At 43.7% G+C, this 21640-nt stretch overlaps 1 protein-coding gene across 3 annotated transcripts in view; it reads left to right on the top strand.

Moving 5' to 3' along the window:
• The window catches only part of AOAH (acyloxyacyl hydrolase), a 77974-nt gene that overhangs the window by 357 nt on the left and 55977 nt on the right, over window positions 1-21640 (top strand). For all 3 annotated transcript variants that reach the window (XM_040545676.1, XM_040545674.1, XM_040545675.1), the window contains exons 2-5: window positions 51-208; window positions 15246-15341; window positions 19431-19491; window positions 20584-20683. In XM_040545676.1, the coding sequence (XP_040401610.1) occupies window positions 52-208; window positions 15246-15341; window positions 19431-19491; window positions 20584-20683 (414 nt within the window). In that variant the 5' untranslated portion in view covers window position 51. The remainder of the gene's footprint in view (window positions 1-50; window positions 209-15245; window positions 15342-19430; window positions 19492-20583; window positions 20684-21640) is intronic.

Below are 21640 nucleotides of genomic sequence, written 5' to 3'. Positions count from 1 at the left end.
TTCCCATCTGATTGTTGGTTTTCCTTTTTTTTTTCTCTCTCTTTCCTTAGGATGAGGGCCTCTAGGCAGACATTTCTTAATTTATTCTGCATCCTCTGGCTGCTGCTGCTGCTGCTGAAGGCTGCCTCTTGCTCCCCTCTGCCCAGCGGAGACGACTCACCGCCCCCTTTGCTCCCCTCCGGGCTGTACAAAGGACACACCTGTGTCGGTATGTATGCAGGCTCTGTTTGCCTGCCCAGCTAGTTCATTTGTTACTGCACTGGTGAGCAGAGCACTGCTGTGCACATCGTAAATCACTCTTTTATCTGTTCCTACAGTTGTACTGCAAAATACTCAAAGTCTTTGGCGAAATTGTCACTTAAGATGTTGCAAGGCCAGTGTGGGGTCTGGAGTTATTTTATGATATTGTTTTTGAGCGGCTGCTTCCCAAAGTTCACGGTTTTTTTGCTCTACAGGGAATGGTGTCTGAAGCTCTGGCTTCAGCATTTATAGGTCTGGGACCTGGAAAACAGGTGGTGGTGGCAGTTCCTGATGCTGGTTGTGGATCAGGCTGCGTAGTGTGTAGCCACAGGAGGACACGCTGTCCCCCGGCTCATGTAGGGTCTCCTCAGTGATTCCGTTTCCCAGGAGACCACTCTTGAGAGTAGCTGGTCCTCACTTGGGCCACAGAGAAAGACCTGGAAGGTTGTTGCCCAAGGTGCTCGCATGCTGCAGCTGAAATTCCCCAGGACCTGGTGGCGTGGCTGATCCCTGTGCTGGTTTTGGGGCCAAGGGGTGCCAGCAGGGGGGACAGCAGGGTAGTCCCATCTGCTGTGGTCGCTGGCAGCTAACAAACTGCCAGGGCTTCTTCCTCCCATCTCTCCTTCTCACGAGTGCATCTGCACTTCCCATGTGCTCCCTGAACAGGACTGTGGCAGCCCGGCTGAGGGGGGGGGGGGAGGGGGGTGCATTTTGGCAGCCCCCTCCCACAGTACCGACATGCCTGTGAGGATCTCCACAGCAGCTGTGGCTGGGAGCATTGTGCAGCCCTGACACTCCTGACTTATTTCTTCCCAAAGCAGAACTGGTGACGCCAGCATCAGCGTGACCTGGGGGTATCTCTGCGTCAGAAGGGCTGTCGGAGCGACACTGTATGCCTAGAGGGATGTGGCGGCTTGCATCTTTCATGCACACAAATGTATAAACCACATCCATCACTTAACTTTATGACCCAATGTTTTATATTGTCTTTTTTTAGCTTTCGGGGCATTTTTGTGCCGTAAACATAAATCACATTGCAGTTCTCCATGCCTCAGAAGGCAATATTTTAACCAAAAATTATTTTCATTGTGTCTTAAGGAACACAATTAGAAATAATTCTAAGCTCGATTGAAATTTTGTTGTTGTTGTTGTTGTTTGTTTGTTTCCCACGCTCCCAAGCCACCCAAAGTGTGGATCTGAGCAGCACTGAGGCAGGGTGAGTGGAAAGCAGAGTGAAGTCATGGTGCTGGGACTCGAGTAGCCCCATCCAGGGCTCAGCCGCCAGCCAGAAAATGAAAGCAAGCAGCGAAAAGCAGAAATGGCTGCCTGGGACCGCTGCTGCTGGAGCAGGTAGTGAGAGAGAAATGGTGCTTTTTAATGGCCAGATCTTTAGTCAGCTGCATTTTTAATGGCACGGAGGAAGAGGTGAGCATGCTTCCCCTAGGATTATTATAGCTGAATTTTTAAAATTTCAGATCCGAGTGTTATCTGCCCTTTTGAGCTACTTCATGAGCACGTAGTTGCCCCATCGAGGCTCAAAAGCCCTAAATGACCCCCAGAGACTTTCACCACTCCTGTAAGCCACAAGAGAGAAGCCTGCAGGGCATTGAAGTGGCGCGAGGCAGGGCTGATGCCCACAGGCACGCTGGCTGTGATCTAGCCCCAGCGATCACCCCAGGGCTTTGTGGGTTAGCTGCTCTCTTGGCTAGCTCTTGGAAAGGAGGACAAGCTGCCTGTGCCTCTTCCCTTTCACGAAGGGGACGGGGTGGTGGTTGCACTGGAGCAGGGGTAGCATCTGGTTTGGTGGCCAGCCCTCCTAAGAGCAGAGATGAAGTCGAGATGCACCACATCTCTGGGAGGGCAAGTGTGATTTCCTTTCAACAGCTTGACCACAGACCCTGTTAGCTCAGTTTTCTGTCTGGGAAGGCATCAGAAGAGAGCTGTGAGAACTTCCGCTGACTTTTTGGCCGTATAGACCAAGGCAGCATTTTTAACATTAGAGACACCCACTGCGAAATGTAGAGGAGTTTTTCTTGAAGAAATGGACTTTCTCAATTAAATGCTTGGTCAGGGGACTAATCTTTTGAAAACATTTGTCTCATTTTTTTTTTTTGTAAGTGAAATGAGGTGTCTGCACTTTGAATAGTCATTTCTGAGCACTGCTCTGTGTGCACAACCCACATGATGGAGATTACTATGTTAATAGCCAGTGCCAGTGAGGAAATAGATGCTCTTTCAGTTACAAAACACAGAAAATATTTTCCATAAAATCTTTCCACTGAAAGTAGCACCCACCTTGAAGAAGTATGTAGAAATTATATGATGGGAGAGCAAAGTACAGCTCTGGTACCCCATCTGAATGTGTTACAATTTGGTCACCCTTTTTCTGCTCCCCTTGCTAGTGGCACTCCCTGGGTAGGCAACATCTCCCGCAGGATGTTCTGGTCATACTGGGGAAACGGCTGGGTCATTTTTGATGCATTTTCTTGGGGAAAAAAAATAATAAAAAAAGGCTGCTTCATTCAAAGAATGACTTTTCACAATTGACTTGGTATAAAAAAAAGTATCTGGAACATGCTCCCCCTAGAAAGGGATTTAATGCTGCTGCCTTTTAGAATTATGGAAAAAGGGGGCAAGGACCTGGTGATAATCCTCTTGGCCTTGAGATCAGATCCAGTGCTCCTAAGTAATTCCTAAACATCTCCAACCTTCTTTTAAATAGGTACTAGAGAGCAGAGCTTCCGCATGGTCTTTTCTTGGCCCTGTCTTCAGAGAAAGCTTCCCAGCACCTGACAGTCTCTTTTCTCCATCCATGAAAGCTGTCTCCTGCCTCCCCAGGCTGGGGAAATGCTCCCTCTTCTGCATATAGTGAAACCAGCTCAGGTTCTCCCTCTGGTCTTCTTGCAGGCTTTGCATGTGACATATTCTTCTGCTTGGTCCTAATGACAGGTGAAATGGCTTTCATACGTTTTCCTCTATGTGAATACCCATGAAGATGTTTTTTCCTCATGCAAAGACAGTGAGTTTATGGTCTGTGCACTGTTTTGGGAGCTGGATGCTAGATTTGGTTTTAGTTTCTGGATTTGTTGTTAACTGACAGTATGTCTTAAGGGATTTCTTCAGGACGAGACTTAGAAAACCTCTTGCTAGAAGCAGCCTGAGGGTTTCATTGGGGCATCCGGAGAGCAAGATGCTGTGTGTTTTTCTCTCAGGAATTAAGTATGAGTGTGACCTTTGAATACTCAGCTCAGGCCTTTGACATTTCCCATCTGTTAAATGAGGAAAATACCACCCATTTCACGAGGCAAGTAAACGTTTACTTAAGCTAATGCTAATGTACCCAAAGATAGTACAGTAACCCCGGTAACTAGTAATGCCAATGTTAATATTTCTTTATATGTAAGATGATGTCCATTATTTATATACTATTTCTGAAACTGTTGTAAAGGTTTTATTCCCCTTCTGAATTATGACAGAGCCCTTAAAGTGTCTGCAAATTGTCCTGTACTCTAACAAAGTCAAATTCATCCAGAAGTGTCTGAAGCACCCTCAGGAGAGGCAGAAGTTGCCCTGGAAAACAGGGGAGATGCTGAAAGACAGGAAGGAACTGCTGCATTCGTCTCTTCAAAATGGTGAAAAAAGGAAATTCGGGGAACTGTAGGTCAGTCAGTTAAGCATCAATTCCTGGAAAACTCATGCAGTAATTAATCAAAATTTTTTCAAAGCACCTTTCAAAAATAAATATGAATAAGAGCCTAATGATTTATCAAGGAGAATCAGTGTCAGACCAACCTAATTTTCTTTGATGACAGGATAACAGCATGTAGACACAGAAGAAGCAGTAGATGATATAGCTTGATTTTAGTAAGGCTTTTGGAACCACCTCAGCACTAATCTGATGGCTGAGAGTTGTGTGACACTGATTAAGTTTCTACACAGCAGAATAAAACTGGTGAATGGCCTTGTTCAGAGAGTAATTACAAATGGCCCACTCCCTATGCGGAAGGATGTACAAAATCAGATCTTTCTTAGACCTCAACTTTGAATGTAGTATCATTCCATATTTTGTTTAGCCTGGATAATAGAGTGCTATTAAATTAATAGCTCAGATAAAACTGAGAAGGCTTGCAAGTATAGTGTAGGGCAGGATTAGATTCAAAACAGTCTTGAAAACTTGGAGTAGTTGCCCCACAAAAAAAAATAAAATAATCATTTCAACACAGGTATGCAGATGAGGAACGGCTGGCTAGGTAGCATCCCCAGGGAAGATCATCTGGGCTTGTAGTGGCACAATGATGGCATGCTGTCAGGATGAACGCACACACTGCAGACAACAAGATGTGTGAACAGGAGTTAGCTTGCAAGACATGTGAAGTAACCCGCTACCTTTCTCAGCACTGACAAAGCCCCTGAGGAATTTCTGCATTCCCTTTTGGGGCTGTGCATCAAGAATGAAGCAGAGTGACGAGATTTCAGAGGAAAACTAACATAAACTATAAAGCATGATTGAATAAATTGGAGTTAATTAGTCTAGAGAGGACAAACTTGAGAAAAGATGTTAAATCTGTTCTCAAAAACATTAAAGGGGTGATTTATCCTCCAGGATCCTAACAGACACAGCAATAAATAATGGAAATAAATACTATTCAGATTAGGGGCATTCAGGTTAGGAAGAGTGTATTCTAGTGGTAACAATAAGTAAACACTGTCATCAGTTCCTGAGAAGGTGTAGAAGACCTCATTAGAGGTCTTAACATTTCTGTGTCTACCCTGTCCCTTAGGAACAGCATGGACACACACCATTGATTAGCTGCTAGACTAGAGGTGTGTGTAGGATGTCTTCTTCCCGGACGGCGTTTCTGGCTCTCTCTTCTGTGACTGCAAGCATCATTTGCAAATAGCAGAGTTTATTTATTTTCTCCCCAGCAGCAGGCTGCCCTGCTCTTTTTGCCGATTAACTTTGGCTGCCCTTTTTGGAATGAGGCTATTAGTCAGGGAGTGCTCAATACACCCGGACAGCAGCGCTTTCCATCTTCTTCGCTAGCAAAGTGAGATCCTGTGGGTCAGCAGCCGGGGGCGCAAATTTCACTGCTTTTGTGCTCAATATAATGCCATTCTTAGTAACCTTCATGGGTTACCTCTTCCGTTCACCCATGAGAACGTAATTCCTAATGTATGAAGATGTGTGGTTTTCAAACATATTTTCAGCTCCGGTTATATTAAAAAATGAATGTTTCGGAGCTGCCCAGCTGTACAAAACTCCAGCTTCCACCTGTGTTGATTTGTGTGATAGTCAATGGCCCCAGCAGCTCGCCTCTGTCTAGCTGTGTGTGGATGCGGGGATGAAATATGCCCGCAGAGTGGCAGCAGGACCAGTGGCATTTGGAGCTCCCAAAAACTTTATGCAGTGGGATTCGCCAAAGGGTGCTGGAGGCTTTTCGTCACCACGCTCAGACAAAGCGGCTGTGTGCATATTGTCTGGGGAAGCACCATGACAGCACCTATAATACACACCTCGATGAGTCCCATAAAAACGCCATGCCCAATATCAGTGTAGAACCGCGATGGATCTCACTGAAAGTCTGGGCTTGGTTTCGATTGCAGTTAACTCAGTATCAAGCTGCAGCACCTCTGTTCACTTCACTGACATTGGTCAGTTAACACAGCACCAAAACTTGGTCTGATGATCAGCAATAAATAGCAAATTTAACTGCAGCCTTTTTTGCTATGATTGTTCTTCAGACAGAAAAACCACAGGCATGAGTAGTGCGGAAGATATGAAAGGGACTCTTAAAAGGGAAATATTTTCTACAGCAATTTGTATTTTTCAACGACTGATGGTAAAAATTTAATTTTCAAGATCACCCCAAGTCCTATTGAAAGTTTATGACTCTAAAATGTAAGTATATCTACTGATCTCAATAAAAAGGTGTGCTTTGCATACCTACCTAAATACGTACATTTGGGTGTAAATACACACACGTATATGTGCATATACAGACATGGGTAGTCTTATATGTCACTGATGCTTGCCTTTAGTATATGTTTTCTTTAATCTTACTTGTTTAGTATTGTCTGTTTGATTGCTGATTACCACAACATGTGCGCCTCCCAGTCCTGTTCATATGTTAGCCCTACACAGAACTTCAGAACAACCTGCTTATATTTAAGGCAATCATTTTCAGTGCTTTTAGGAACTGTACAGCTGAAACAAGTTTTGTGCATTCCAAATCTTAAAATGGTCAAATCTTTGAAGACTGGATGAAATTATCCATGTGGCTTACTGTTTGGCACAGGACAAGGGAACAGTCCCAATGTCAAGAGATAATAAAACTGCCTCTGCCACCATTCAGGCTTCAGTACATTTTTAATACTCTTCCCAGATTTGAAAATGAAAAATATGTTAATGGCACACATACATTTTTTTAATTAATTAAAGTAATTTTCCATTGGAAATGCCTGGGGTTATAGATCTTGTTAAATAGGGCTTTTTAAAGTATACTACAGGAAACACCAGGGATGCATTTAGCTGGCAGGTATAGATACCAGAGTGTTCCACTAGATGGAAACTAAATTTTCTGTACCAGCGTAACGGTATCAGAGTCCTCATAGGACATCTTAAGGAAACAGTAATGAATGAGTAGAGCTCTGAAGCTCAGGGTCTAAAGTGTCTCACTGCTGTTGCATGAGCTGCAGAGGCATGAGCAACAGAAATGATAATTGATATTCCAGGGTTAGCTATTTTTGTTACAGAGCTATGATACACTTAAGATACTGCTATATTGACATCAAAATTTCAAAAACATCTTTACCCAGTATACTATATGTAATTTTATGCCCAGTGTCAGGTTTGGTAGTACTATACCATTTAGCGTTTTCAGGATATTTTATGACACTTGGCAAATTTATGGCAAAAAAGGTCTTGTATACGCCAACATATTAGAATACAGATACCTATAATTATATTCCATCACATCAGTATCTTTATGAAATGCAATAACCCTAACTGTGAATGGAATAAGAAACAAAGTCTGACTTAAAAGACTTTCATAGTCACATCCCCTTCTAAATAGTCTTTCAAAGCAACAAACGCTGCAGATGCACATGGAAAATAACAATCCTAACTTTGCTTATACACTTACATTTGTTGAGCTGACTATTTGCATACTGGAAGGAAATCCAGAGATTTCGATGGGTTGTTCTTTGAAGGTATCAGCTCAGTGCTCAGAAGCAGCAGTAGAATGCAAAATGGGTATGGGGAAGTATTAGGAAAGGTATATATAGTGGAAAAGAAATCTTTCCTGTATTGGGCATTGAATATCCATGGTCTGTCTGCACCTGGAGTACCCATGTACAGTTTTGTTCCCCATCTCAGGGGAGAAAACAGTAGACCTGCTGACTTCTAATTAGCTCCCCACACTCATTTCAAATAGGAATGCCTTATTTTGGGTTGAACTGGACCTGGATTAGGCAAATTAGGAAAGAGGTGTTTTTACTCCAGAACATTAGCATCAGCATGAGAAGTCACAGTATGGTCTGATACACTTTGTAGACTACCTCTGGGAACTCCACCTCTGTATGATTCATTTTAAAAGATGTACTGGAACCCACAACATGAAATGATCATCCGAAATGGAAGAAGTGAAGCCCATGTTTCATGAAAACTTTCGTCTTCTATATAGAACCAGGAATGTGATAGATGGATTTGTTTTTACAGGGGCTTTGCTGCTGCAGACAGGTATTTGGGGCAGAGGTTTGCCAGTTCACCAAGTGAGGCTCCAGCTCCTGCCCCACGGGGAGCAGGCAGGGTAACCACAGCCTAGTGGGCAGGGCTTGTGGAGAGCTATTTGTGTCCAAGGCCACTTTTCTTGGCTTATTTCCTTCTTGTGCTTCAGGGGTACAGCTAATTTATAGCTGGGGAATGGTGATATGGCTGGATGGGCAAGAAAAGGCTCCAACACTCACGAGCATGAGCAAAAAATGGCAAAGGAGGATGTGCTAGGTGCCAGAAATCCATTTAACAGGACAAAAATATCCACAAATCCAAAACTCAGAAAAGCATCTCTCAGCATCCAGACACTCCTTGACATCCGCAGGTATAATTCTAATTATAGATCCTTTCAAACATGTGCAGCAGAAGTGGATTAAGTTAAATAGTCTGTTCAAACTGCCAGAGGCTTTGTGGCTAAGAAATGAATCTCTCTAGCTCTGATTTTATTATTGGGGTATGATTTTTTTTTCCAAGCGTATTGGAAACATCATTTTATTATTACATGCTATTTTCAAATACACAGGGAGAAGTACTTCCTGACGTGTATTTTCAGATTACTGCTGCTGAGCAAAATGGTTATGGTTTTCTCTTATCTCTTCAGAAATTAATAGCAGATGGGACAAACTACCACTAAAAGAGACAAGTGTTTTATTACTACCAAAGTCTAGTTTCTAATGGCTGGTAGGCATTATACCACCAATGAATTTCTTCCAGAGAAAACATCTTTCAGCCTGGCAAGGTATTGAAACCTGTTATTGAAGTGTGACAGCAAAGTCAATTTCTTGAAACTTGTTTCTAACGAAATTCATATGCAACTACAAAAAAGAAAAGTTGAGCTTTTCATAATCTTTAATTATGAAGCCTGTCTACCCAGACCCAGACCAGACCCTACACTGCAGGGAACTCCAGGAAACTGCCCTAGGGTGAAGGGTGTTAGTAATTGGACATTCCTTGCTGAGAGGCAGTGAAGCACCAATTTGCCATCTGGACAATCTCTCCAGAGATGTTTGCTGCCTGCTGGGAACCCACAGTCACGATATCACGAAGAGGCTACCAAGCCTGGTAAAGCCAAGGGACTAAAACCCATCCCTACTTTTTCATGTAGGGTTGAATAAGGCTGCAGTGAGGTGACTCTGAAGTATCAAAAAGGGTTCTGTGTCCCTCAGAAAGATGTTGAAGGGATCAGGAGCACAGGTAGTGTTCTCTATCCTCCCAGTTGGAGACTGGGACCTCAAAAGAAGGAGATGGACGGATCAGGTGAATGATTTGCTGCATGGCTAGTACCATACTCAGGGGTTTGGGTTCTACGATCTCAGACGCACCTTTGAGAGACCGGGCATGCTGACACTGGATGGGGTGCACCTGAGCAAGTGGGGCAAGAGCATTCTGGGCAGCTGCATGGCCGAGAGGAGCCTGTTGCTGAGGCCTTCCTGCTTCAGCTACAAGAAGCGTCACGCTCGCAGGCTCTCACCCTGACATGGACCTCAACCCCTGGACGTCTGCTGGGAGAGCAGCACAGCAGGCCGCAAGCAACCCAGGAGACTCCTGCGGTGCACTAAGGGTAACCTCAAGGCCCAGGTTTGTGGCAAACCAGCCAGAGGAGAAGCATTGCTGGGCCTGGTGCTCCCCAACACAGACCAACTTGTTAACTAGGTTGAGACTGGAGGCAGCCTGGGCTGCAGCAACCACACCATGGCTGAGTTTGTGATCTGAGGAATATGGGCCCAGCATAGAGCAAAGTCAGGACCATGAACGTTAGGAGACCAAATTCCCAGCTATTTAAAGAATTAGTGGATGAGACCCCATGGGACACTGACCTTGGTGACAGAGCAACTGATCAGAGCTGGCAACTCTTTAAGGGCACTTAGAGTGCAAGAGCTCTCAATCCTCATGTGTAAGAAATCAAGCAGGGAAGGCAGGAAAAGGGGATGGCTGAGCCATCAGTTTGCCTGCTGAGCAAACTGAGTTGCAGTCAACAGCTCTATGTCCAGGTGGAGGCCGGTGACAAGTGGTGTTCCTCAGGGGTCTGTCTTGGGACCAGTGCAGTTTAATATCTTTGTTAATGACATAGACAGTGGGATCAAGTGCACCCTCAGCAAGTTTGCAGATGACACCAAACCGAGCAGTGCAGTTGATACACCAGAAGGAAGGGATGCCATCCAAAGGGGCCTGGACAAGCTAAATAAGTTGGCCCATGTGAACCTAATGAGATTCAACAAGTCCAAGTGCAAGGTGCTGCACCTGGGTCGGGGCAATCCCAGACATGAGTACAGACTGGGAGAAGAACTCATTGAGAGCAGCCCTGCAGAGAAGGACTTGGGGGTGCTGGTGGATTAAAAGCTCTATGCAAGCCAGCAGTGCGTGCTTGCAGCCCAGAAGGCCAACTGCATCCTGAGCTGCATCAACAGAGGGTTGGCCAGCAGGGTGAGGGAGGTGATTGTGCCCCTTGTGAGGGGGATTGTGCCCTTGTGAGGTCCCACTTGGAGTACTGCTTCCAGTTCTGGAGCCCCCAGCAGAAGAAAGATGTGGGGCTGTTAGAATGGTTCCAGAGGAGGGCCGTGAGAATAATCAGAGGGCTGGAGCATCTCTCCTGTGAAGAAGGTCTGAGAGAGCTGGGGCTGTTCAGCCTGGAGAAGAAAAGGCTCCGGGGAGGCCTCACCGTGTCCTTTCAGTACCTAAAGGGGGTTATAAAAAGATGAAGAGTGACTTTTTACATGGGCAGATAGTGATAGGACAAGTGGGAATGGTTTTAAACTAAAAGAGGGGAGATTTAGATTAGATGCTAGAAGGAAATTCTTTGCTCAGGGTGGTGAGGCACTGGGACAGGTTGCCCAGAGAAGCTGTGGATGCCCCATCCCTGGAGGTGTTCAAGGTGAGGTTGAATGGGGCTTTGGGCAACCTGGTCAGGTGGGAGGTGTCCCTGCCCATGGCAGGGGGTTGGAACTGTGTGATCTTTAAGGTCCCTTCCAACCCAAGCCATTCTATGATACATTGCTTTGTATGTGCCCAGCTCATAATGAGAAATAAATCACATGTAAATATGTAGTAAATTAAAAGCAAGCAATAGTTGCTAATGACTGTCCAGATCTGGAAGTGCTTTTCTACAGATCCCAGAGTATTAAGAAGCTTATATTCTCACACACAAGTAATCATACTTAATTATAGCAGTGAAATTTCCACAGTCGAAGACATATGATTTCCCCCTGTCATTTTTAGCTATTTTCCATTTTTAGCCTACAGGATTAAGACCTATTAAAGGTTAGGATAACTTGTTAGCATTTCTGATGATTTGCTTACTTAGCGTGCAGGGACATTTCTGTTGATTTTGTTAGGGGGTAGTGGCTTCTTGTGCTGCAGCCAGCCGTGAATCCTTTTCCTACCACTAAATCCAGAGGAAGATGTCCTATATGATGAGAAACAAGGATTTGTAGTAGGAGCAAGGATAGTCTGAGTTAACTTCAGCTTATGGACACTAACCCCTTGAGGCTTTACCTATAGCCCAACACAGGACATAGGTTCTCCTAGAGAATAAATCTGAATTGCTCCCTGGGGAGAGTGCGTTTTTTATCCAAAAATCAGGGAGCATGGGTGGGGTTGACTCCCTGGACTGGAGTGAGTCCTTACACTTTCCTCCTTTTCCTGAGTAACTTAAAGTCTCCAAGAGCTGCTCCTGACGACCTCAGTCTAGAGAAAAGGCTCTGAAGTCACCAGGGGCATGGCCTGTGGTGGGACAATAAGAAGTGCCAGCAGACCAGGAGGAGCAAAGAGCCGCAGCATCTGAGGCTAAGGACACCTCTAACTGGAAGTGCAGACCCCCTTGAAAATCAGTCAAGTCTTTATTCACCTGATTGTCCTGCCATGTATAGTGTTTCATCTGGAGAAACTGCATGCAAGGGGAGCACTCGAAGAATGAAGTTGTGGCTGATGGGTGCCTGCAGCAGGGAGGGGTTTTAGCATCCTCTGTGTGACAGTAAAGATGGGTTTATGAGAGCAAACACCCTGAAGTTCAGCTCCGTGGGTTTTTCCCAAGTTGCCAGGCTATTATTGTTATTTATATTCATTTAGCATGCAGTAGCCCAAGGTACTGCATTAAGTACTTCACCATCTCAGCAATGACTCTGTTAATTCTCAGGCAAAGCAAATCTCCCTTTGGGCCTGGTTCAATACACACAGAAGTGCCTGACTGACTTAATCAACATGAAAATTTTCCATTTAATTGCCAGGAGACCTCTTCCTGAGTAGGGTTACCTGAATGATTGTTTTTGTGATTAAGAATTCTGTTTCTATTTGGCAGAGCTGGACCAAAAATAGCTATTTTTCCCCCCTCTGCAGTACTTTGACAAACATGAGAGAGAAAATATCTTACATCTTCAGTGGAGGCTGTCTTTTTGTATTCCAGTGGAAAGTGAAGCGCCAAGGGTATTTTCATCCTCAGGACAACCTGTTGGATTTTGAGTGTTGCTCAGGCTGTGCTTCCGCTGCCCCTTTGTCTGCACTGATCCTAGCAGAGGAGGGAAGACCTGGCTGTGACAACAAAGATGTGAGTTAATGAGACCATGGCTGATTAGACAGGAGAAGAACTTCTTTGTTTCCCCACGATGAGACAATCTCTCGGCCAGCTGCTTAGTCTGTCTTTAGTGTGAATAACTCCGCTTTGGTTCAAGCTCAGAGCCATTCGTGGTTGGGGCAGCAGGCAGTGTCATTCTCCCAGTGGTGACAATTTGTGAGCTCCATCATGGTGGTGCATGCAGAGGTCCTGCAGAGGATGCTGGAGGTGGCAGACAGACTTTTAGATTGCTGGACACAGCCAGGGCCCCCTGTTCCTGTGCTGGGTTTCCTTCTCTCCTTCTCATATTCACCCCTCAATGACTCCTGGATTCATATCTGCTAATCACTGGTATGTCCTCATTCATAGCTTCATTAAGCAATGATTGGTAAAACAATAGAAACTGGTCTTTTTGTGTTTGTTTTTTTTTTTTTTTCCAGAAAATATCAAAGGACTGCCTTGTTTCTATCTTTCCTCTTGGACTCCTTTTTGTCTTTCTGACTTCTAGACAGCAAGATATTTAGATGAAAACTCAACCTTAGTAAGAGAAGAAAGGAAGGCATGGAAAGAATATGTTTTGTGGTTAAGGCATCATTTTGGTCATTTAATTTATCTGAGCCTCTGTCCTCATGAATAAAACAGACCCAGTAAAAAGGCAGGGGACAGGTAATTTTGTCTCTGAGTTGCTTACATATGTTAATAATACAGCCTTGTAACTACCAAGGGAGGCAACACACACCCTGTAGGATGTCTGGAGGATGTGCACTGTCTCAGCACTAAGTGATGGAGCCCATGCTACTGTCACAAATAAACCAGGGTCTGTTTTCTCTCTGTGGGTCCAGTGCAGGACATGGCTTGCATGCAAACAGCTGAAGTCTCTTTATGAGCCATTGTGTTTTTAATTAACTGTTAATTCCTTGGACTAGCTTGTGTGTTTTGCAGGGTTGAGAGAAGAAGGAATGACTTGTTTCGGGGTTTTCTCTTGGTTGAATCGGTCTCCATATACTCTCTTATTCTTCTAGTCTGATGAGAGGTAATGGCATCCTTTATGAATAATTCTGCAGAGGATTTTGAGTGAGAGTTTTGTTTAATAAGTATGGAGAAGAGGGCTTTTATCTTTGCAAAAGAGGTGGCAAGTTCACTGTAATTTCCACTGAATTACTGTTTTTGGTGCAGGAGGAGTAACAGACAAATCAAAGATATTGGAACTGCAAGTTCCAATTATTCTACCTCCTCTTTGACTTGCCACTTGATCCATAGGAGCATTGAAGTTATTTATGTTGAAAAATACCACTTTGATTTAATAGCACATAGGCACTTGGTAGGAATTTAAAAGCTCACTTAGAAGAGTCGTGCCAGTCTAGAAACCTAAACATTAATTCTCTTGAGATCTGGAAAGAGATGGATCTTCATCCACTTCTAAATGTTGCAGCTTCCCTCCATTTCTGGACTTGTCAGTGACAATTTTGAGAGCTGAGATTTCTTGTACCGGGGACGAAAGAAGGTTCAGCTACAGGAATTTTGAGGAGAAATCTTTATTCATGCTGCTGGAAATTGGCCTTCTGGCTCCCTGTCTCCTGCCTGCCTGGGATACCCACCTGTGTTATGCAGGCTCTGAGTCCAGGCTGGGACCTCACTCTCCCCAATAGCTGTGAAGTGTAACTAACTATTTTTGTTAGAGTTGACATCACCAAATGTGTTTTTTTTTTGTTTGTTTGTTTGTTTGTTTAATAAAATGATGGAGCCACTGCAGAAAGAGAGAGTGCAATGCTGGCTCACAGCAATTTACAATCTTCCTGAAATGAGAGGGTTATGGTCATCGTGTGAATTTGGAATTATTTGTATATGCAGATGACACTGAACCTTCTTCATCTGAAAAGTATCAGAAAATGAGTGCGTCACATCTTACTATAATGTGTAAGCTCTTGGGTCTCAGCTGTACCCACTCCAAGGAGCAGCTAAGCTTTATTCCTGCTTCCACCAAGATTAGTGATGTGACATGATCACCTTCGTAGTTCAGAGGAAATGGCTTCTTTACAACCATAGGAGAGCAGAAAGAACCCAGTGGCATTCTGGCTTTAGAAAATGGCTAGCTGGGCCTAATGGCCCTACGCATGCCAAACATCACTGGTCTTCAGAGGAAAGCCTGTGAAGAAATGGTGCCACAGTGGTTGTGTGATGTTTCATGGCTGTCAGCACACACGTCTGGTCCATGACATTTCTTCTTCAGGCAGCCACAACACCCATTTATTTTTTAGTTTTGGTAGCTTTCTGTGTGGCTTGTGTGAACAAAAAGTCCCATCAGGTACAGACGTGTGTCCTTTTTTGTGTGAGAGGTACCAGGAGGGCAGGAGGCAAAGCAGACAGCTGTAAGCTGCAGCTCTCCACTGCACTCCTTGGTTTTCATCCTTGAAAGGATGGAAAATCCTTTATTTAACAGCAATGTCCAGTGCTGTAAAAGCCAGACTGTTCTGCGCTTTCCTTTTACATAGATATGTCTCTCTGATAACCTACATGTTTTTGAATAAAGTCAGAAATTTACAGTTATGCACTCCCCCCAAACCCCAAGCACTCATCTGCCATGGAGCATGTCAAGAAATTAAATGCCCAATGACACCTGAAGTGTGGCACAGGGTGCTTCATCACACAATGGGGATAACTGTATTCACTCTGTTTGTTTGTTTGAAGGATGTGTGCTTGTGGTCTCTGTGATTGAACAGCTTGCACAGTGGCACAACAGTACAGTAAAGGCAGCCGTGGAGAGACTGTGCAACTACATACCTGGTAAGTACCAAATAATGTGCCATATGTTACATTGGTACTGCTGTATTTCTGTTAATTAAAAATTCACACATTGAGTCTGAAAAAGCCTTAGCCACTTCTCGTGCAGCATCTAAAATCAATGTAGCTGAAAGATAGCCAGGCGCTATCTGCAGGGAAGACATGGCTTCAGCAGAGCTGGGATTTTGTCCCAAAGTTACAGTGAATGGGGTTGTATTATGCCCACATGCCTGTCAGTCCTTTTCTCCCTGCTCTTTGTCTCCCTTTGTCTCTTTGTTAACAGCTTAAAAATAGTCAGATTCAATGTATGTCCAGCCACTCCTCTTTCTTGTTGATACGGGTCTTTATAGCAACTAAGAAGATTAAAATATTTTCAGCATGGATAGGAAGCCACTATTGTAAAATCATAAAAATTAGCTGAGGTTGACAGTGATAAGATGTGAACCATTTGGTCTGCACAGAAAAGCTATTGAAATGTAACTGATGAGAAAAATTTCAAAAGTGAGAGCTATTCCATATGAATATATGTAGACTCCCCCTTTTCTTTCTTTTATTTTATCTGCCCAAGGGAGTCTCTCTGTCCAAGCACATCTCTAAATAGAGAACAGTTTGAATACCAAAATAGCTTTGTGCTTCACAGACCCATCCTACAACTATTTAAGTAGCTAGATCTCACATTAATGTCATCTTTTTAACTTTATGAATGCAAAAAGGTGGCTTAGGTTTCTACATTAAAGAGCCATTTATATAGGCCTTCATGAATTGTATCTCTGAGAAACCATCTTGCTCTATAGACCTCAGTTTCATGGAAGATACATGTAGAATATTAATTCCTTCCTTTCCAAGACATTATTTCCTGATACAGGATGAGGCAGGGAGGTAATTACTGGAATTCATTCATTGACAGAATGATGCTTATCTTATTTCTATTCCATAAGTAATATCCTCAGTGTTTTAAATTATAGGCACATAACCATGAAGTTGCAATTAGAAGCGCTGATCCTGATATTAAAATACAATTTTCTTCTTTAAAACGTGACATGCTAGGTCTATGATCATGATTCACTCCATGGACTGTGTTCAGCTGACATGTCAAGATATTTCTTTTCAACTGCCATTCTTCACACACATAAAATCCTATTATCCCTTTAGTTAAAGCTGTATAATCCAGTTACCTTCTATGAGATGCATGGATACACCCAATAGAAAAAAATGACCCTGAACTTGAAAGGAGTGAAAAATCCTAGGGATTGTGCAGGAGCTACTGTGTAACCCAATTTATCCTCCCCTAGGAGGTGAACTCTGTAGCCCAGCAGGATTCATCAGCTTCCTCTCGCTCCTTGAAACAATAGAAAAGCTTGGATACTCATGAGGAGCAAGCCTATTAAATCAGGCCGTGCCATTTTTGCTGAAGGAACCATTTCATTATTAGACACATGCCTACAATTACTTGTTAGAATAACTGTGACAAATCGATGGCAATGAGACTTTTACTAGGGACAAAAAGGGAATACGCACTCTTTTTTTTCTTTTTTTTTTTTTTTTTTGTTAAAGGGCCTCATAATTTTGATTGCAATGAAGGGGAGTTGGATCAGGTCTTCAGTGAAGTTACATGCTATTCAAAAACAAAAATAGTTAAAGAAAAAGAGAGGAATTCAGCACCCATCAATCCCGCTCAATCCCATAGGCTGTGTAGAAGACACAGTCATGTGCTGGCATGAAAATATTTGTATGTGCCATGTAAGTGATTTGAGTGACAATAAAACTATGAAAATGTTAACAGTAATATCACCAGTGAAGGAGCAGACAGAAACGCCAGGTCTGGAGGAATGGGCAGTATTTGTGGTAAAAGGGATGTTAGCTAGAATATGTGTTTGCCTGGATCCTGGCTCTCTGCTGGATGAAAGAGAGGTATCTGATACCTGAAATGTGCTTTGAGACTGTCTGCCTTGGCGTTGCCTCCAAGTCATGCTCTGCTTCTGTCAACCACTGCTGTGTAAACACCTTAGAGCTTGAGTGGAAATGGCAACATGATTAATACCATCTTTCCTGCAAATATTTATCCTCTGGGACTCAGCCAGGATTTGTGTTTCTAACCCTACAAAGCTATAGAGGAAAAAAAAATAATAATTTTTTTTATCATATAAGAACAGGGCAGTTAGGGGATTTCTTCCCTGAAGCAGTGCAGAAGGAAGTATACTTACTTCTGGCCAAGCACTTTAAAGTTTTTCTCTAAATTCTCCAGTGTTTAGTTTGGTTTAAGCTCTTATCTTGTCCCTGAACATTCAACATTATTCCTCATCATCTCTTTCTTTTCCCCTCCTTTCTGACTTACACAGCTTCTTCCCAACAGAGCTTTCTCTCTGTAACATCCTCTTCTTGTGTGAGTTCAGGAGGTTTGTGGACACACGAATACAGGGCATGTCCTGTAAACATGACTTGTGGCTCAGGTCTGTTTGTTGGAAGCCTGAATGGCATTGGCATCTTCCAAGACGACTCTACTTGTCCAACAATAATTTTATATAATTGCAGCTCTTTTCACCACCAGTCATTCTCCCCTTTGTCCCCTCTTTGGGCAGCTAGAAGCCAACCTTGCCACGGGCACGAGGAAATCAGCACTTAGCAATGTGCCTGCCCAGCAGGCCCCCAGCACCAGCTCCCTAAAGCTGACGGCCAGCCAAACCCTCCCCTCCTCGCAGCCTCCAGCACTGGCTGTGGCATCTCTCTGGCTCCTCTGGGGCCAGAAACCTTGTGGAAATCAGCTGGTTTGGGAAACCTGCATGGAGAGCATCCCCTGTGATGCCCCAAGGATGGGCTGGGGAAGCCAGCCACCTTCTGTGGGCTGCCGGAGGGAGCCAGGAGCCCCACTGACCAGCCTCATCCAAGGGTGCTGTAATCAGAAATGATACCAAATGCAGGGTTATTGATGTCTGTGATGCCTTTCCTTTTAGGTGAACAAGAATAAAATCTAATTCCAGCCAGGAGACCAATTTTTGACTCGCAGATAGCTCCTAAAAAGCCAATAGAGAGGAATTATGTGGCAAAGAAGGCAAAGAAATGAAGCTAATAACTTGATTGAAATAAAGTATCTGGCATGGGATAAGAAAAATCAGCTTTTGCTGTTACAAGAGCTGTCTGCAACACTGAATGAGTAGGAGGGTGCTGGGGAAATTATGCTTCCACTCCCTGCTGCACCTTCCAGGGCCGTGTCCTCGTTTCTCTAGGGTGAGCACAGCCAGGGCCATGGATGTACAAGAGGAAATGACTTCTCTCAGGAATTTCACCAGCTGTGAGTTTTCTGGTGCAACCCAGCCTCTTGGTGGCTTCTACCAGCAGCAGTGCTGCCCAGGCAAGACACAGCACCTCCTCTGCAGGATGTGTGCATGGTTAGCCAGCTCCTGGCTGCTCAGACTGGGAAACAGTCTCTTTTCAGGGGTTGTAAAGTAGTGGAGAGGCTACTTTTTTACAACGGTACCTTAAAGAAATCTCTGACGAGCTGTCTTGTGCAGGGCCTGGAGGGCACATTGCACCCAGCTTCAAGAAAGACCCCTGAGCCAGCACATGGCTGGAGACTGTGAAAGGCACCAACATGCAAAGTGTCAAATATTTGTTTGAATGTTATTACTCCTGCTCTATACAAAGCAGAATCTTCTACCTTGCAAAATCCCCCAGAGACACGGACGCAGCTCCAGCAGTACGGTGAAGTCCTTCATCGCTTGCTGCACTTTATCTATTTGTTTTCTTTCTTCTTGTAAGCCTATCACAGTTTGCTTAAACTGCTCAGAAAATGCTGCAGCATACATGATTTGTTTTGGCTTTCACGTGATGCAATGCTCAGAACATTTAGCAAATGCTTGTTATTCTTTTCAGTCTTTTCCAAGTGGCTTGTCTAAAGCCAGAGAAGGGCTTCATATCCCAGCCTAGGTCAGAAATTCAGGAGTTCACCCATTCTCTGGTTCTATGCTGAAGTCACGGTCACACACATTTCTCTTAGATAAATCATCATTCACCTAAAGCAAATCTTGCTGTATTTTGACTGCCATAAAACCAGTTTCACTGTGCTGAGTTACTTTAAAAACATATGTTTTCTAGAAAAACTGCAGGGTTTCTGTTACGTCCTTGCTGAACTTTACGGACCTCACATAGCCGAACTGTAAGTATACCTGTATCTTCTCAAGTCCTAGCTTAGTTTGTGCTTTCAGAAGTATGGATGCACTGTCAGACTGAAGTGCAGGGTTTTCATTCCTAAAATCACCTGGTTACTAAAGCAGAGATGCTTGACAGCAATTCCAGCTGGGTATTTGGCACAGCTGTTCCTGAGTGAATAAATACAGGAAGCTGCTGCTAACCACTTTCATGCTGCATTTGCCTCTCAGATCAGGCCCACCTGATGTAATTACCTTTTGAAATTCAGCTTGTTTGGCTGAGGGAGGAATCTGAATAACCTGTGTGTGCAAGACAGGTTTAACAGAGTCCCACTATGTTAACACTTGTCTCTCATTTTCCCTTTTATCTTTAATCAAGCTTTCTAATTGTCAGCCCCTACATGCTCTTAGCCCTGACCTTGATACACACTCTTGGGGAAGCCCACTAAGTAATGTAAGTGATTAAAGAAAAATAACATAGATCATTTTATTCCCCTTTGAAAGTTCTTAGTTTAATTAACAGAGCTATTGCTAGACCTTCTCCTTCCCTAGGGTTTTTATTTTTATTTTTAAAACTAGCCAAGGGACTGCAAGGTGCTTACAGGACTAAGAAGTGCTATAATCAAACATTTTAATTTAATTCTTGATTGGTGCAGAGGTGTGTCCCAAAAAGAAGGAAACAGTCCTAGCACTTGTGCTTGGTGATTAAAGGTTAAGGATCTTTGAAGGATTTCTGGTTATTTTCCTGAGTTAATGACTGAACATTCATGTGTGCCAAATTGCATATGCATTAACTTTAACCTTTAAATCTTTGTCAGACTTTTGATTGATTAAAAAACAGAAGAGTCATAATGCATTTGGTTCAGGTGCTGCATATCAAGTGCAGTGCTTTTTTGTCATCCAATTTTAAATGCTGAGTAGCATACCATGGCAGAAAGTTATTTAGGGTTTAACAGTATACGGAGCAGTGGTTATGGGCTATGATGAAATGTGCTGAGGCTGTCATGTAGTGCTGAGATTTAGCGTCCCATAGGAATAGCTTCTGCTTCCAAGCACCCAAAAGAACATAATTGTCTCTGTTTTTGCACCATTTCCTTTAGCATAGACAGGGAAATGAATGCTGATGTGGTCTGCCATTCCTTGAGGCTGTGTAAACAGGATCCAGGACAACCACTTTGTCATCTTTACCCTCCTCCCAAGGTGAGTTGCTTTTTTTACTTCTTTCGAAGTTGTGAGCTTTGGACGGCTCCTTAAGCTGGGATTGAGAAGTATAGAGGCTTCCAGGCCATGTGTATTGTCTGGGGAAAAAAAATCAACATTTTTAATATAGATGCTTTCAGAAAATGCCTGTCTGAATGGAAGGTATACAGCATGCTGTTTAGAGCACCAGCAATGTGGCTGTCGGAAAGTGGGAATTACAGTGCTAACCTTCTTTTTACTGGCCTGGGTCAGAGAGGGAGAGTAGACCAAAAAAACTCGTTATCTCCAGACTTTATTGTTAAGCAGTGCAATAACCCCCAAGCTGATACTCAGCTGCAGTTCACCTATACCCCTGCGTTACCATGGCATGAGAAGTTATCCTGCATTGTCTGATCAGCTGTAACAGCCTGCGTGGGCCTTAGCTTCCCACCACAAATGTGGGGTTATTTGACTTGGCTTGGTCTGCCGTGGGAGAGGTTTAAGCTAACTTGCACGACCTTTTACCACAGGCTAGAAATGTATGCAGTTACCACGGCAGTGGGGATAGATGGTTATTATGCCATGGGGACTTGACTGTGTGTCAGAGCCCAGTGACACTCGGGCACAAACACATGTGCACAGGTGTGCAAACAGATATACTTGGTTGTGGTGGTTGCTTTCAGTCACCGTGCAGCTCAGTTTGCACTGAAACCTGAGAGTAATAGTGGCTGTCTGGCGATGTCAAAAAACAAGTGATTCACTGAGGTGTCTATTTTTGAAAATATTTTTCCTGCATCTGGATAAAGTCCTCCCTGATTTCTAAAGGTTTGCATAAGATTTTTTTACACAGGGTCTTGCCTAGCAGCCACTGAAATCAGTGAGAGCCTTTTTATGGGCTTCAATGAGCTGTGGTTCATCTCCAGGATGGATTTAGTTCACCCAATATTAAGAGCTGCAGAAACACTTGTATTCCAATAA

Source organism: Cygnus olor, chromosome 2 (assembly GCF_009769625.2).
Source record: "Cygnus olor isolate bCygOlo1 chromosome 2, bCygOlo1.pri.v2, whole genome shotgun sequence".
In the NCBI taxonomy this organism is placed as follows: domain Eukaryota; kingdom Metazoa; phylum Chordata; class Aves; order Anseriformes; family Anatidae; genus Cygnus; species Cygnus olor.
The sequence above is the reverse complement of the archived record's forward strand: the minus strand, read 5'-3'. Positions and strand labels throughout refer to the sequence as shown.